Source organism: Sparus aurata, chromosome 8 (genome assembly GCF_900880675.1).
Source record: "Sparus aurata chromosome 8, fSpaAur1.1, whole genome shotgun sequence".
NCBI lineage: Eukaryota > Metazoa > Chordata > Actinopteri > Spariformes > Sparidae > Sparus > Sparus aurata.
Window position 1 is genome coordinate 30,747,194 of NC_044194.1, and position 15,678 is coordinate 30,762,871.

Genomic DNA, 15,678 nt, shown 5'->3' on the forward strand with positions numbered 1-15,678 from the left:
ATGATGTAGAATGAAAAGCCAACAATCCACAACTAATGACTGCGGAAAAGATGTTCATTTTAAAAGATCAACTATTCACAATTTAGCCTACACAAAAGTCCATTCACAGTATATCAGACAATCAGATTTAAGGTTAGCACAGTGCAAATCTTTGACAGTAGTAGTAAAGACTAAATGTTGAGCCAAAACAATACGATCTGAGAGTCGTAATATTTCATCTTTCATGTCATGATCTAGCCTATGTCTTTTTGACAAAACAATAGCAGTCACCTCACCTAACATGCCAATAACAAACGCATGTGCCGGTTTTCACAACAATCAAATCGTGTGACAATCAAATCAAGACGTGAACAGATTAGCAGGAATGAGTGGCCCTTTGACCATCTGGTCCTTGTACCACGGTGTCTTTGCTAAACGTTGTGACTGCTTTAAAATTTAGATCGTTAGCAGGTGATAAGACGATTTAACACTTTATGTATGAGTGTCACGTTTATGATCTGGAAGCTGGATTATTGAAACAAATAAATAAGGATTAAATGAGGAAGCATGTATGCTGTATGTAGGCTAGAACATTGCAGCATCTAAGCAAATATGACGAAAGGGCAACAAAACCTTTTGCCTAAACCAAAAAAAGAGATTAAGTAGTTAATTGTAAGAATGCATTGTAAATGTTACAATAAAACATGTTTTGTACAAATGACCACACTTAGTCTAGAGTAGTTATATTTTGTTGTGAAAAGAATGACCGGATGGTCCGTGTCTGTCTCGCTCTAGACTTTGGTCGGATCTTACCAGCCCGTGTGTTTACTGTGGTGCAATGAAAATAACGATGCTTGGACTGACACCGAGCCGACAGCTGCTGTCCCACTGGCGGTGCCTACAGCAGTGTCGAAGCTTTAGAACAGAAAATACCGCCAGAGTAAGTGCTTTTTGAAAATACTAACACTTTATCTTGTCTTTGTAATGTTGCTTTACGAGAGGTCACGTACAGAACAAACGTACAATCCACCTGTCGGCAGCGACAGGTCTGAGGTTTGGTGTGTGTCTCGACAGTTCGATATGTCGCTAATGAGGCTGTACCATGTAAACAGCCATTAACTGCTAATAACGTAGCAACTTATTAGCATTAGCAACATGAGGTACCTACTAACCTAGATGTGGTTGTATATAGCTTTTATTGCATTTGTAGATTTACATGATAACACTGAACAGTAAGTGAGGTATAACCCAGCTGACGTTAGCGAACACGGTAAGTTTTATCTGCGCTTATTTAAGCGGTTTGGCAAAATGTTAGCTAGAGGCAACCTTGTCTGTATTTTTAGGCATGTTTTAATGTGTTGCTATGTAGGGCCATTCACAGACATTTCGGGGGTTGTGGGCTCAAGCAAAAAGGCAACCCACCCCACCCACCTACACATTCTCAATCCAACACCTCTATTCATAATGGCACAGAAATGTACTCAGTTGAAGAAAATCAATACGTTTCTAAGCGTGAATGGGAAAAATAAACCTGTTCTATGTGGATTTTTTCATTGCTTTTGCATCAGTGTTTGTGGTACAGCTTTCTACTGGACAAGCTTTTTTGCGTTGCAAGTTAGTCACTTTTCTTTATTTGTAGCCCAACATAGAATCCCTGCCCTCCCACTTGTGCTTTTCATTAAACCTTCCCTTCTGTGCATTGCTCTACGATCAGCAGATGAGCTAAATGAGTAACTGACATGTGTATTATAAGGTCTATTAAATCTAAGTGAAAAACCTAAGCCTGTACCAAAATGTCAGATAGGCGATTACCAGTATTGTCCATCTGTAAAAAAATGTTTTGGCTGGTACGTTCATTTCTCAGTTAAATTTACGTTTCTTGACAGGGTGAAAGTCAGATCACCATATTTTCTTTGCATGATGATGCTAAAAACATATTTTTGAGAATAATAATTTGCACATTTACAGTGAAGTTACAGGGGCACTGGCCCTGTCAGCCCCTCCCTAGAACCGCCATTAATCCTCGCTTCCCTCCTCCATGTGGCGAGTGAGAATTGTACCCCTAGATCAGTATTACTATAAATAAGTAGACTGTGAGTGTGTGACCTCAGTTGAACCCCCATAGCCAGTATGTGGCCATGGCATCTGAATTGCACACACTAGAAACACACAAAGCATTGGTGGTTCAGTGGTAGAATTCTCGCCTGCCACGCGGGAGGCCCGGGTTCGATTCCCGGCCAATGCATGTGCCTTTTGTGACAGCAAGCATTTTCACTCAAGAACATACTGGCAGACTTTTACAGACTTGGGGCGAGTAAAAAAGGTGTAAAGGTGCAGTTCTGTTGATGGCCTTGAAAGCAAGTAACCTTAAGTTGCACTGTGGGATGGTACTTCAGTACAGTACAGTATATAAAATGCGTGCATCTGTTAAGCATTTGGTAGGCTTGTCTGGGGTTAAGAAAAACACACTGCATTTGATGGGAATAAAGCCTCAATCTTCCCTCCCAATGTGGCAGGCAGAATTCTACCACTAACCACCAATGCAAGATTACTGTGGGTAAGAAGACCCCGATTCCTTGACTTTGGAATCAGAATCTTTGTGCAACCAGAAGCCATGAAACACAAACACACTGGGTCTACCCTTGTTAAAGACTCTAGATACTTGTTCCCTACAATTCAAAATCAATTCACAAATGTGAAAGCCTCCGTCTTCCCTCCCTATGTGGCAGGGCAGATTTCTAGCACTAACCACCAATGCAAGGTTTCTGTTGGTAAGAAGACAATTAGTGGTTGAGCTCAGGTCTACCCTGTTAATACGCAAATGTGTGTGTATATGGCCTGCAGATCCGGATCTCATGGCTTCAGAAATTGCATAACAAGCATTGGTGGTTCAGTGGTAGAATTCTCGCCTGCCACGCGGGAGGCCCGGGTTCGATTCCCGGCCAATGCAACAGTGTTTTGTAACTGCAAGCATTTCACTCATGAACATACTGGCAGAATTTTACAGACTTTTGTATTGGGGCGAGTAAAAAAAACACAACAATATCTATAAACTCTAGATACTTATTCCCTACAATTCAAAACCATTTCACAAATGTAACACACAAATGTCACAAACATCTCAGATAACTCAACATTTCAGAAAAACTACATTACACAAAGAACATTTTAGAAAAAAAGACACTTCACAAAGCATGACATTTCAGGAAACGCAACATTTCAGAAAATGCTGATATTTTACAAAGAAAATCAGAAAACACAACATTTCAAAAAACAACATTTCAGTCGTAGAACATGTTGTACAAAACAAAACATTTCAGAAAATTGCATTTGGGGAAACAATGTGGAAAAGAACCTTTTCAGAAAACACAGCATTTCCCTAAACACAACATTTCAGAAAAAACTACACTTAGAGTTGTCACGATACCAAAATGAGTAACCACGATACTATACCAGACAAAGTATTACGGTTCCGGGTATTATAACGATACTGCAGCCTTTTTTTATTATCATTATTTTTATGAACTGCAATGTATTTGTACAAGTTATAAATACTTATTAATTACTTATAAGTAATAAGTAATGTTGTTTGGTGCATGATAAACATAAAACTAGTGAAGCATGAATTAGACTGAAACAAATGTTTTTATGAATAACATTTATTAAAAAGTTAAAATAAAAAAAAAAAACAGGTATGGTCTTGGCCATGGGTTGCTTCCCTTTTGGGTTGGATGGCTCTCTCTGAAATAAGGAGTGGGAAATACATAACATGAATTAGCCTAATGGTCCTAATGGTTTTAGTTCATAACTGGGTCAATAAGAGTACATGAACAAAAGCATATAAGCAATAAAAAACAAATAAATGAAGTTAGAATTTATATGGTTAAAATCATATAGTCATTCAGTTTCCTTTGCACATTATTTATGTTTAACTAATATAAATAATCAACTTAGGATAACAAATCCACTGTCTTTTAAAAATATCTATTTGACAATAATACTTAATAACATAATAAACCATAGAGGACAAAATACAATAAACAGGAACTGATTTCCTGTGAAAACTATATTTTTATGCATTTTCTAGGTGCTTAATACTTTGACATCCTTTAACTCTTCATTCCTCAGCCTGTACACGGAGCATATAGCCAAATATTAGCCAATGAGAAAATAAACAGGGCATACTAACCTGGTATTCGACATATAAATCTGGGTGACGACACTGCAGGTGTTTTATGAGGTTGGATGTGTTCCCTCCTTTGGCTCCTATAGCTTGGTGGCAGCGCCTGCACAGCGGACGGCCATCGTCTATTGCTTTACTGTCTGTGCCTTGTTTAAAGCTAAAATAGTTCCAAATGTGACTTTTGGAGTTTGGTTATTTGAGCAAAATTTGTGGTGCCACTGACGACGACGCCGCGGCAGACTCGCCGCTCGGGCCGGTGCTTCTGCCATGGTGAGTGTGTTGTCTCGTGTAAGTGACTGTAAACCGTGCGCGCGTGTGGGCGAGACAGAACTTTAGCTTGTTGTTTGTTTTGAAGTGAATTTCTATCAAAGCGGAGCTGTCTTAATGGAGTTCGTTCTTGCCGGCAGAAACACACAGACAGCCGATCAGCTAACAGACGGGCGGACCCTGCGTGCGGAAACAGCCTATCATATGCCCAGACGTCATCAGTAACAGGCTAACAGCCAATCATTCAGCAGCTGTGTAGTTCGGTTGCAGTAGTTAGCATGTGGGTTTGTTTACAAGGTAGTAGCATGCCATGCAGTGAGAAGCCGGGAGGAGAGTAGAGGCGGCCGCTATGTAGCGGAAACTGGCACCGGTAGTATAGTAATCCACAGTAGTACCGTCGTGTAGAATTTCTAGTATAGTAGGAACCATTAGGATTTGGTACCGCGGGGTACCTTGGGCACCGCGGGTATCGTGCAACTCTAACTACACTTAACAAACATTTCAGAGAATACAACATTATACAAATCACATTTCCGAAAATCTGACATTTTGCAAAACATTTCACAAAATACAATGTTATTACACAGAAGCATTTCAGGGAACACAGCATTTCAGAAAGACAACATTTCAGGAAAGACAACCAACAAAACCTCAGTCTTCCCTCCCCATGTGGCAGGGCAGATTTCTAGCACTAACCACCAATGCAAGGTTTCTGTTGGTAAGAAGACAATTAGTGTTTGAGCTCAGGCCTACCCTGGTAATATACAAACGTGTGTGTATGTGGCTTGCGGATCAGGATCTCATGGCTTCAGTGAAAGCACAACAAGCATTGGTGGTTCAGTGGTAGAATTCTCGCCTGCCACGCGGGAGGCCCGGGTTCGATTCCCGGCCAATGCAACAGTGTTTTGTAACTGCAAGCATTTCACTCATGAACATACTGGCAGAATTTTACAGACTTTTGTATTGGGGCGAGTAAAAAAAAAACACAACATTTTCTATAATCTCTAGATACTTATTCCCTACAATTCAAAATCATTTCACAAATGTGACACACAAATGTCACAAACATCTCAGATAACTCAACATTTCAGAAAAACTACATGACACAAAAAACATTTTAGAAAAAGAGACACTTCACAAAGCATGACATTTCAGGAAACGTAACATTTCAGAAAATGCTGATATTTTACAAAGAAAATCAGAAAACACAACATTTCAGAAAACAACATTTCAGATGGAGAACATGTTGTACAAAACAAAACATTTCAGAAAATTGCATTTGGGGAAACACTGTGGAAGAGAACCTTTTCAGAAAACACAGCATTTCCCTAAACACAACATTTCAGAAAAAACTACACTCAAACATTTCAGAGAATACAACATTATACAAATCACATTTCCGAAAATCTGACATTTCGCAAAACATTTCACAAAATACAATGTTATTACACAGAAGCATTTCAGGGAACACAGCATTTCAGAAAGACAACATTTCAGGAAAGACAACCAACAAAACCTCAGTCTTCCCTCCCCATGTGGCAGGGCAGATTTCTAGCACTAACCACCAATGCAAGGTTTCTGTTGGTAAGACGACAATTAGTGTTTGAGCTCAGGCCTACCCTGGTAATATACAAACGTGTGTGTATGTGGCTTGCGGATCAGGATCTCATGGCTTCAGATAAAGCGCAACAAGCATTGGTGGTTCAGTGGTAGAATTCTCGCCTGCCACGCGGGAGGCCCGGGTTCGATTCCCGGCCAATGCAACAGTGTTTTGTAACTGCAGGCATTTCACTCATGAACATACTGGCAGAATTTTACAGACTTTTGTATTGGGGCGAGTAAAAAAAAACACAACAATTCCTATAAACTCTAGATACTTATTCCCTACAATTCAAAATCATTTCACAAATGTGACACATAAATGTCACAAACATCTCAGATAACTCAACATTTCAGAAAAACTGCATTACACAAAAAACATTTTAGAAAAAAAGACACTTCACAAAGCATGACATTTCAGGAAACGTAACATTTCAGAAAATGCTGATATTTAACAAAGAAAATCCGAAAACACAACATTTCAGAAAACAACATTTCAGACGGAGAACATGTACAAAACAAAACATTTCAGAAAATTGCATTTGGGGAAACAGTCAGTGCGTTTACATGACACTCAAGAAAACCGAATTACTGCGTTACTCTGACTATGATCGGATTTTTAAGATGCATACACCTTAGTCTGACTAAAATCGGACCGGATCGGATTTCTCATAGTCGAATTACACCACGTAGATTATTCGATTGAAAGTCACATTAACTCCTGCATGTATACGTTTCCAGCGGATTGGATCGGATTTTCTCGTTCTGCGCAGGCGTGAGATTTTTCCCCGGGGCCGTGAGCCGGAAGTAGACGGGCGGCGGTGGCGGCGTCTTTCCTCTGAAATCACCGCAAGAAAGAGCGCCATTGTGCATCTCGTTTGTGTAATTATCATGTACACCATATACGAAGTGTACAAAGATGTAGCTTCGTCTCGCTCATTGTACGCCATCTTTCTTGAATGCAGAGGCAGCTGGTGACGTAAAGAGGTCGGCTGGAGGTGGCCCCGTTAACACTAGTTGAAATGGGCACAGCGCCACCTAGCGTACCGGGGTATGACATGCTTTCGGCAGTTATTCGATTTTCTCACTGGCATGTATACTCGGATAATTGGAGTTTTCCGATTGAGCAGCATAGTCGAACTATGGCTGTAATCTGACGAAGCTGTGCATGTAAACGCACTGACTGTGGAAAAGAACCTTTTCAGAAAACACAGCATTTCCCTAAACACAACATTTCAGAAACAACTACACTTAACAAACATTTCAGAGAATATAACATTATACAAATCACATTTCCAAAAATCTGACATTTCGCAAAACATTTCACAAAATACAATGTTATTACACAGAAGCATTTCAGGGAACACAGCATTTCAGAAAGACAACATTTCAGGAAAGACAACCAACAAAACCTCAGTCTTCCCTCCCCATGTGGCAGGGCAGATTTCTAGCACTAACCACCAATGCAAGGTTTCTGTTGGTAAGAAGACAATTAGTGTTTGAGCTCAGGCCTACCCTGGTAATATACAAACGTGTGTGTATGTGGCTTGCGGATCAGGATCTCATGGCTTCAGATAAAGCACAACAAGCATTGGTGGTTCAGTGGTAGAATTCTCGCCTGCCACGCGGGAGGCCCGGGTTCGATTCCCGGCCAATGCAACAGTGTTTTATGACTGCAAGCATTTCACTCATGAACATATTGGCAGAATTTTACAGACTTTTGTATTGGTGCGAGTAAAAAAAACCCCAACAATTTCTATAAACTCTAGATACTTATTCCCTACAATTCAAAATCATTTCACAAATGTGACACACAAATGTGACACACAAATGTCACAAACATCTCAGATAACTCAACATTTCAGAAAAACTACATTACACAAAAAACATTTTAGAAAAAAAGACATTTCATAAAGCATGACTTTTCAGGAAACAACATTTCAGACGGAGAAAATGTTCTACAAAACAAAACATTTCAGAAAATGATATTTGGGGAAACACTGTGGAAAAGAACATTTTCTGAAAACACAGCATTTCCATAAACATAACATTTCAGAAAAAACTACACTTAACAAAGCACATTACCCAAGATACAACATTTCAGAGAATACAACATTACACAAATCACATGACATTTCGCAAAACATTTCATGATTTTTCCAAAAACACAACATTTCAGAAGATGCTGATATTTCACAAAGAAAATCAGAAAACACAACATTTCAGAAAACTCAACAACATTGCAGATGGAGAACATGTACAAAACAAAACATTTCAGAAAATGCTGATATTTCACAAAGAAAATCAGGGAACACAGCATTTCAGAAAACTCAACATTTCAGAAAAACATCATTTCAGGAAATACAACCAACAAAACCCCAATCTTCCCTCCCCATGTGGCAGGGCAGATTTCTAGCACTAACCATCAATGCAAGGTTTCTGTTGGTAAGAAGACGGTGGTTAAGTTTGGGTCTACCCTTGTAATTAAGGCTGGGCGATTTGGCCAAAAGTGTTATCACAATATGTTTTTGTATATCGATCGATGTCGATAATTATCACAATATCTCTCTATAAAAGCAATATCGCTGTTGGATTTGTTTGGACTACAATGATACCGTTAATAAATGATTTCATAAATGATTTACATATTCCGGTAGCATTGTCAACCATAGCTACCATAGCCACGTGCGCACCAGAGCCAATCACTGCACACCATAGCCACGTGCACACCAGAGCCAATCACTGCAGAGCCCATCCCCACTACACACCTTAAGAAACAAGCGGATTTATACCTGCAGCGGCGCAAGCTGGACAGGGATATTGCTGGCGGTTCGGTCCCGTTCTATGAATCTAAACTGACTGTTGTGGATTAATGAGACCAAAGACTCCGGACCGAGTCTGTTCCGGAATCGGAATCTGTGGATGTTCGTGCGTAGCTTGCTGCTAGCCCACCCCCACGCCCCACCTAGTGAGTAAATGGATGCGCCGGCACGTCCAAAACCGGATTTACGATAAATAATGTCCGCTACACTTTTTCGCGAACATTGCTGTCATGTTTGCTTTGTGTCTGGTGCAGGAAGAAACGGTAAAAACGGGCTTTTGTCACGAAAGTGTCCGCAAGCAGGAAGTGTTTGCAAGCAAAAAAACATGTTCCTATTGGTGGAAAAAGGCCCGACACCAACCAATCACAAAATTATTTGGCAAAACACGTGATTTGGTTGCTGAGGGACAGCGGCGAAAGAGTGACAGCATCAGTGAAGGTGATAGAGATGGTGAGTCTCAAGAGTTGAGAGATTTGTGACATGTGTTATGCAGTGTTTGTTGGAGTGTGTTTAATCTGTTGTGGAGTCATTTTTTTGTGTTGTGAGTCAAAACAACGAGGAGACTGCTGAATGTGGAGCAGGTAGTGCAGCTGGAAGGAGCTGAGGCATTGCCTGCATTTAAATGTAAATAATTACATATAACTTTGTAAATTTCAAAAATGTATGCACAAATTTAGCAAACAACAATTTATATTTGCATTTGTGTAATAAAATGGTTTGTTAAACATATTAGTGGTTTTCACAGTAAAAAATCAATCTTTTTCCTACTCTGATTTTATGGTTTTTTTTTGTGATTTTAGGTCCATTGTGTAATACAGTATGTCAAAATGAAACAATTACTGTACAGTCACGCATGTGAGGTTGTGCTGAAAATAATGACACCAAAAAAGGCAAGGTAAATAGTTTTTAAGGTGAAATATAATGGTAAAATCAAAAGTAGTCAAAAACGGCCAATTATATCCCTGACGTCCCACCTTCCAACATAGCTTCATTTGGCCATCCACCTCCCACTTTTCCATAGGAATACATGCTTCCTACAGGCAATGCACTAGTATATTTAACAATAATGATAATGTGGAATTTACAGTTTTAATAGAGTTCTCCTTAGGACAGAACCCCAAACAAACCAGAAGGTTAATTATGGTTTATAAAATAAAATAATTTATTGTCTGAATGAATAGGTGACAAACATTCAACAGAACCAACCAACCAAATGGCTTTATGTTAAACACTGTATGAAATGTACAACAAATTGCATGTTTCAAACGTGTCTCAAACATTTTAGAGGTAGTATACTGAACTGAACATTGATTAAAGAAAACAATAAAAAGTTAAATGTTGAGGATGATTATGCTATTGTATTCTGTGAATATTGCACATTCTTGAGCTTGCAGGTAGTTGGTCAGTTCAGCGTCATTAGCCTCCTGTTCTGTAAGACCAGGGGTCCGTTTCACAAAGCAGGTTTAGTGAAAACTCTGAGTCTGTTAACCCTGAAATGAGGGAAACTCTGAGTTTTCCGTTTCACAAAGGGAGGTAACTCAAACCAGAGAAAGAGGGGTAACTCTAGCCTGTTTCACAGAGAGAGGTAACTTAAGCTCTCGGTCAGTTACCATGGTAACATACTCTCTGAACCTAACCTGGTCGGGACCAGGTTTTTCTAAACAAACCTCGAGTTTCTGTCTGTCTCTGCCCTCTTTCAGCCACACACGGTATTTGATTTCCTCATTCATTCAGTCAGCAGGCGAGTTTTGGTGTAGTATAGTTCTCATTGATCATTGCAAAAATCAGTCAGTAGGCCTACATTAGAAGTTATATGAGGTGGCGGCAATTTTCACTACCATGGCATGTCCTTTTGATAATGATCCCGTGGATGAAGGTGCAGCATTACTGCGCAGAGAATTAAATATTCGTCGGGAGATGATTATCAGACCGCGCATAGATGTTCTTGCATTTCCAGACAATTATCTTTTTGAGCGGTACCGTTTCACGTCACAGTCCATCATTTACATACACAACCTAATCCGTCCTTACATTTCCAACATTACCAACCGAAGTCATGCTCTCACATCCCAGCAGATATTGTGTGTTGCGCTGCTTTTTTTAGCAAATGGGAGTTTTTTATACAACGTCGGAGATGCAGAGCACTTGAGCAAGGCAGCTGTTTGCAGAGTGGTCAGAAAAGTGTGTCTCGCCCTGAAACGGCTACTACCCATCTTTATCATTTTCAGCTCCTCTGCCTCCGTTAGAGGTGGCGGTGCTGGGCCACCACCCATTTTACGGGCATCTGCTTTATTTCTGTTGGCTGAGTAGAAGTCTGTGTTAGTTACATAGGCTTAATTATTTAACAGAACATGATATAGATGAGAAGACATTTATGTGTGTGAAAACAGCATTATGTTGGGGATAAAACAACTGTACAGTCAAACAGGCACTTAATATTTACTTTACAATGTAAAACATGATCAAAGTGAGGTACCCCCATGAGATTATGCCGAGGTCTAATGTTTTTGTGTTTCATCTTAAGCTGCTGCCAAGTGCGCTTCTCCCCAGCGGGATTGCACCTAAATTAAATAAATTAATAGGCTACAATTCAAGCAGTTTCCCCCTGTAATATTATTGTGATTGCAAAGGACTACATTTAAACTTACGCATTGACCCGAGCAGCAATGTCTTGCCACGCCGTCTCCCTCTCTTTTGCTGCTGCAGCGGTGTTACACTTCCTTCTAAAAACGTGCTCAAACTCACCGTATGAGCGCATTAATATTTCCAATTCCAGTGGGGTTAAAAAAACGTAGCCCTCCTCTTCCCCGTTGCCATGGTGACTCGTCGAATCGGGGCTCCATTGATGCTGTCTTTTTATACTTGTGGTGCACGCGGTTAACTCCAAGGGGAAACTACTCCGAGTTGATCAAACTAACTCAAATCAGCTGTTCTGGAACCGAAAACTCAGAGTTTCCTATCTCAGAGTAGATCAACTCAGAGTTCAGGGTTAGACTCAGAGTTTGTTGAACCTGCTTTGTGAAACGGACCCCTGATGTGGTTCAGTCGTGCGACCAGATATTATCTCTGAGCTGCTTCTCCACCTTTACCCTACACTCTGTGTACAGTTGAGCGAGTGATGTTTGGAAAACATTATTTTCTCTCAGGCAGAGTGTACTTAGAAACCTTGACAGTCATTAGCTTCTTGAAGGCCTGTTTCTTTTTTTCTTTTTTTTTATTCTTTTTTGTTTTTACAGAACTTACTTTCCACACATACACACAAAAAACAAAACAAAAAAAACCAAAAAAGAACAATAAAACAGAAGGTTTACACAGTCAACGTACTAAGGGGAATCAAACACAGCAATACACCGACAGCACATCAAGGGAATGCATCCAGATTTGAGAAAACTTAAATGGTTTATCATTAAGCCAGAAGCTTATAGCTTCTAGGGGGAGAAGTTCCATAATACTCCAGGTACAATGTAAGACTGTGGGGACAGAGTCTGAAATCCACTGTAGAAGAATACATCTTCTTGCATTAAACAGCATCACCTTAAGCAGGTTCAGTGAAGGGGGGCTGAGGTTCAAAGCTGCTGGTTGCACTCCCAGGATACAGGGCTAGTTTCCTCTCTAAAATAATATTAATTTCTTTACACACTTTGATCCAAGTCATTAATAAGAGGGCATTCAAAAATACAGTGGAAATATGAACCTTCAATAATTTTACAATTATTACAGTATTTTGAAAGCAGAGGATTGAATTTGTTACGTTTCACAGGAGTAATTTGAAGCCTGTGTACAACCTTAAACTGCAACTCCCTAGCTTTGTTGGTAAACAGGCAGCCTGCGGAGCTAGACCAAACACTGTCCCACTCATCATCTGAAATAGCCTCTCCAAAATTGGCTTCCCAAAGAACCGTGCATACATTATAAATTTGAGCTTGATAGGGCCCTATCAAACCTATAAGTTTTCTGGAGCCTGGGTTTTGGATGGCCTCCTCCACAGCCAAAAGAGAAACCCCGTTAGGATGTAGTTTAATAATAGAGGTGATAAAGCTACGTATTTGTAGGTATCTAAAATGATGGTTCTGTGGGAAATTATATTTCTCTCTCAGCTGCACAAAAGACACCACAACATCATCTATCAACAAATCAACCACAGTCTCTATACCCTTACTGGACCATGAGGAGAAGGCATGGTCTATCAAGCCAGGGCAGAAGTCTCGGTATAAGTGGATTGGTACGAGGTGAAAATGAAGTCCTCCTGGCCCTCAAGTTGTCTTGCCAGTATCCAGACCCTTGTAGTATTCTGTAACAAAAAGTTGCCTTTTACAATAGGCTGTGTCCATTTCTTAGACACGTATAAAATGTTACAGAGAGGAATAGGGGCCACTGGGGTAGCTTCTAGAGTGAGTAGGGCCCTATGATTTCCACAATCATGGAATCGCGGGCGGAATCGTTGAATTGGCCAATTAAAACTAAATCTATTTTTTAACGTGGAATATTGCGGAAATTGACATAATTTCACTGAAATGCTGTTTTCGTGTGGAGGAGGAACGTATGTCTGAGGAAAACTGCCAAAGGGAAGAAAATCCGGGTGGCACAACGAGCCCCCTCCACAGACTGAGCCCCTCCCCCTTCAAAACAATGCAAGCATGGCGAAGCGGCTGACCACGGCTCTGTCTTCGTCGGCAAAAAAACTTCAAAATTCAACATTAATCCCTCAGTACAGAGCCAAGCAGTTCCCGAAGGACTTGTAAGGTGAACTTTTGTTTTGTAAATTTTGCCAACACTCAATTGACTGGAAACGCAAAAATACGTGCAATGACCATGTTCTCTCCAAAAGCCATATGAGAAACAAGGAAAAGTACAATAACAATAACAGCTAGCAAGGCCACGTCCCTACAGACGTGCATTACTGCTGCTACATTCAAGTCATCGGACTCCAGAAAAGAGTTTGTTGAAGATTTTGTGGCTATGTGTGCTGAGACTGACATCCCCCTGGAAAAGATGACAAAACTGCATCCGTTTCTAAAGAAGCACTGCAAACAGGGAGGAGCCCTACCTGAAAATGTTAGCAGCCTTAGCTAAATTCACCTCCCCCGAGTGTTTGAGCAACATATCTCCTCTGTGCTACAAAAGATCCGTGAGAAAAAGTACTGTGTTGTTGTGGATGAGACCACTGATGCAAGAGACTGCAGCGTCCTAAACATCGTCATTGGTAAGTTAATGTAGATTTAACAGTCTGTACGTACAATGGTCAATACTCATTATCAGTTTGTTAAGTGAATTGTGTGCATGCATTGACCCAACATCGCCCCTCAGGTGAAATGATATCTGATGCAGCCTCTTGTCATTTTTTTTGTTCAGTCATTGATAACATATAACATTAACCTTTTATTGCTACATGTATAACAATGTAATAGGATAACTAAATATAGGTAATTAAAAACAAATGATGATTAATAGCTGATGTATCAGAGTCAGAAAACAACTGATCCCACTGGGGAATCTGGCTGACATGCACATTCAAATAGACAAAAAATGATTACTTTCTGGACATGTAAATCAAGATATCAAATTGTAATAGAAGTGGAAATACTGTCCATGTCATTTCCCTATTCTTTTTCTTTTCTTTTTTAACTGATCAATTTTTTTAATTTGCATGTTCAAAATAAAATCATCAAATCAAAATCATGTCAGAACAGCCAAACAATATTTATTTTTATTATTATTTTTAATCTACACCAATAAATGAAAGGGACATTTAAACCTACATGTGCAGGCTTTTTTCTTTTATCACCGGAGTTGAAAACCAATACTTTCTTGTGGATGTTGTCTTCATGGATAGATGCAACTACTCAACAGTTTCCCAAGCCATACTCGTGTGACCGTGCGGAAGTGATTACGCAATGGGCTCACGGACACCGTACACTCGCGGAACTGATTAAGAGATAAAAGGCACCTGTTGGCAACCCGCGCGTGATTCTCAGCTTCATTTTCCACGGGGGGCTGGCACGCTGCATGGTGTGTGCTCCAGAAAGGGAGGAAGTTGGCTGACCGGGACTGCGGTGAGTTACGCTGTGTTAAGACACGTTAGCTCACATGATAATGTTGTGGCATCTTGGGTGCGCGTCATACAATCCAATCAAGTCAATCTGTTTTAGAAAGTCCCAGTGTCAGGGAGGCGTTTTGCCTTCGTGTGGCAGGTTGTGGGGAAAGACGATCTGCCGAAGGTACATTTCACATTTTTTTTGTGGGGGAGATTTTGTGGGTTTTTTTGTATGCGTAATTGTGCATTTATTGTGTTTATAGATTGTATGTTGCATGAATGCCCAAGGTGTGGAGGGGAACTCTGCTGCATAGTAGGTGGGTGTAGCATATTAATTATATTGTTTATTGTGTTTTATCTCACATATTATGTTGTTTTGTATAAGATTAATGATGTTTGGTTTGATTTTGTTTACAGCTAGTGAGCCACTGCCTTGGTTATGGTTATTTTTGTTGTTTGTTATTTTGATTTAAGTGATATTTATTTTGTGCTATTCCCGTGTGTTCCGTACCAGCCCGTAACCGAAAATGGGGAACAACCTGTCTCTTTTGATGCTGTGAGTCGCCTTTTGGCTGAATAAATTAATTATATTGGCAATTCTGCGCTGTCAGTCTATCCGCCTTAAAGGACATTGGAGCCGGGGTTTGTGACAACGGGGTGCTACACTAGCCTCTTTCCATAGCAACAGTCTAGATCTGAATGATGCCTGGGCAGTGGACACAGATTATGCCGCTTACTGTCTGAAAGCATACAGGGAGGTCCTGAAAGGAAAGGAGTGATGCCAAACAGTGTCC

At 40.2% G+C, this 15,678-nt stretch overlaps 1 protein-coding gene and 5 non-coding genes across 6 annotated transcripts in view; all 6 read left to right on the forward strand.

Annotated features, from left to right (window-relative positions):
- The first annotated feature begins 765 nt into the window (after positions 1-765).
- The window catches only part of ldhd (lactate dehydrogenase D), a 35,806-nt gene continuing 20,893 nt past the window's right edge, over positions 766-15,678 (forward strand). Inside the window, exon 1 of the mRNA XM_030427018.1 lies at positions 766-919. Coding sequence (XP_030282878.1) covers positions 818-919 — 102 coding nt within the window. The 5' untranslated portion in view covers positions 766-817. The remainder of the gene's footprint in view (positions 920-15,678) is intronic.
- On the forward strand, positions 2,154-2,224 carry trnag-gcc (transfer RNA glycine (anticodon GCC)). The gene has a single exon. It is a non-coding gene; the product is annotated as a tRNA-Gly (tRNA).
- Positions 2,859-2,929, forward strand: trnag-gcc (transfer RNA glycine (anticodon GCC)). The gene has a single exon. It is a non-coding gene; the product is annotated as a tRNA-Gly (tRNA).
- Positions 5,256-5,326, forward strand: trnag-gcc (transfer RNA glycine (anticodon GCC)). The gene has a single exon. It is a non-coding gene; the product is annotated as a tRNA-Gly (tRNA).
- trnag-gcc (transfer RNA glycine (anticodon GCC)) lies at positions 6,122-6,192 on the forward strand. Its single transcript has one exon. It is a non-coding gene; the product is annotated as a tRNA-Gly (tRNA).
- On the forward strand, positions 7,617-7,687 carry trnag-gcc (transfer RNA glycine (anticodon GCC)). The gene has a single exon. It is a non-coding gene; the product is annotated as a tRNA-Gly (tRNA).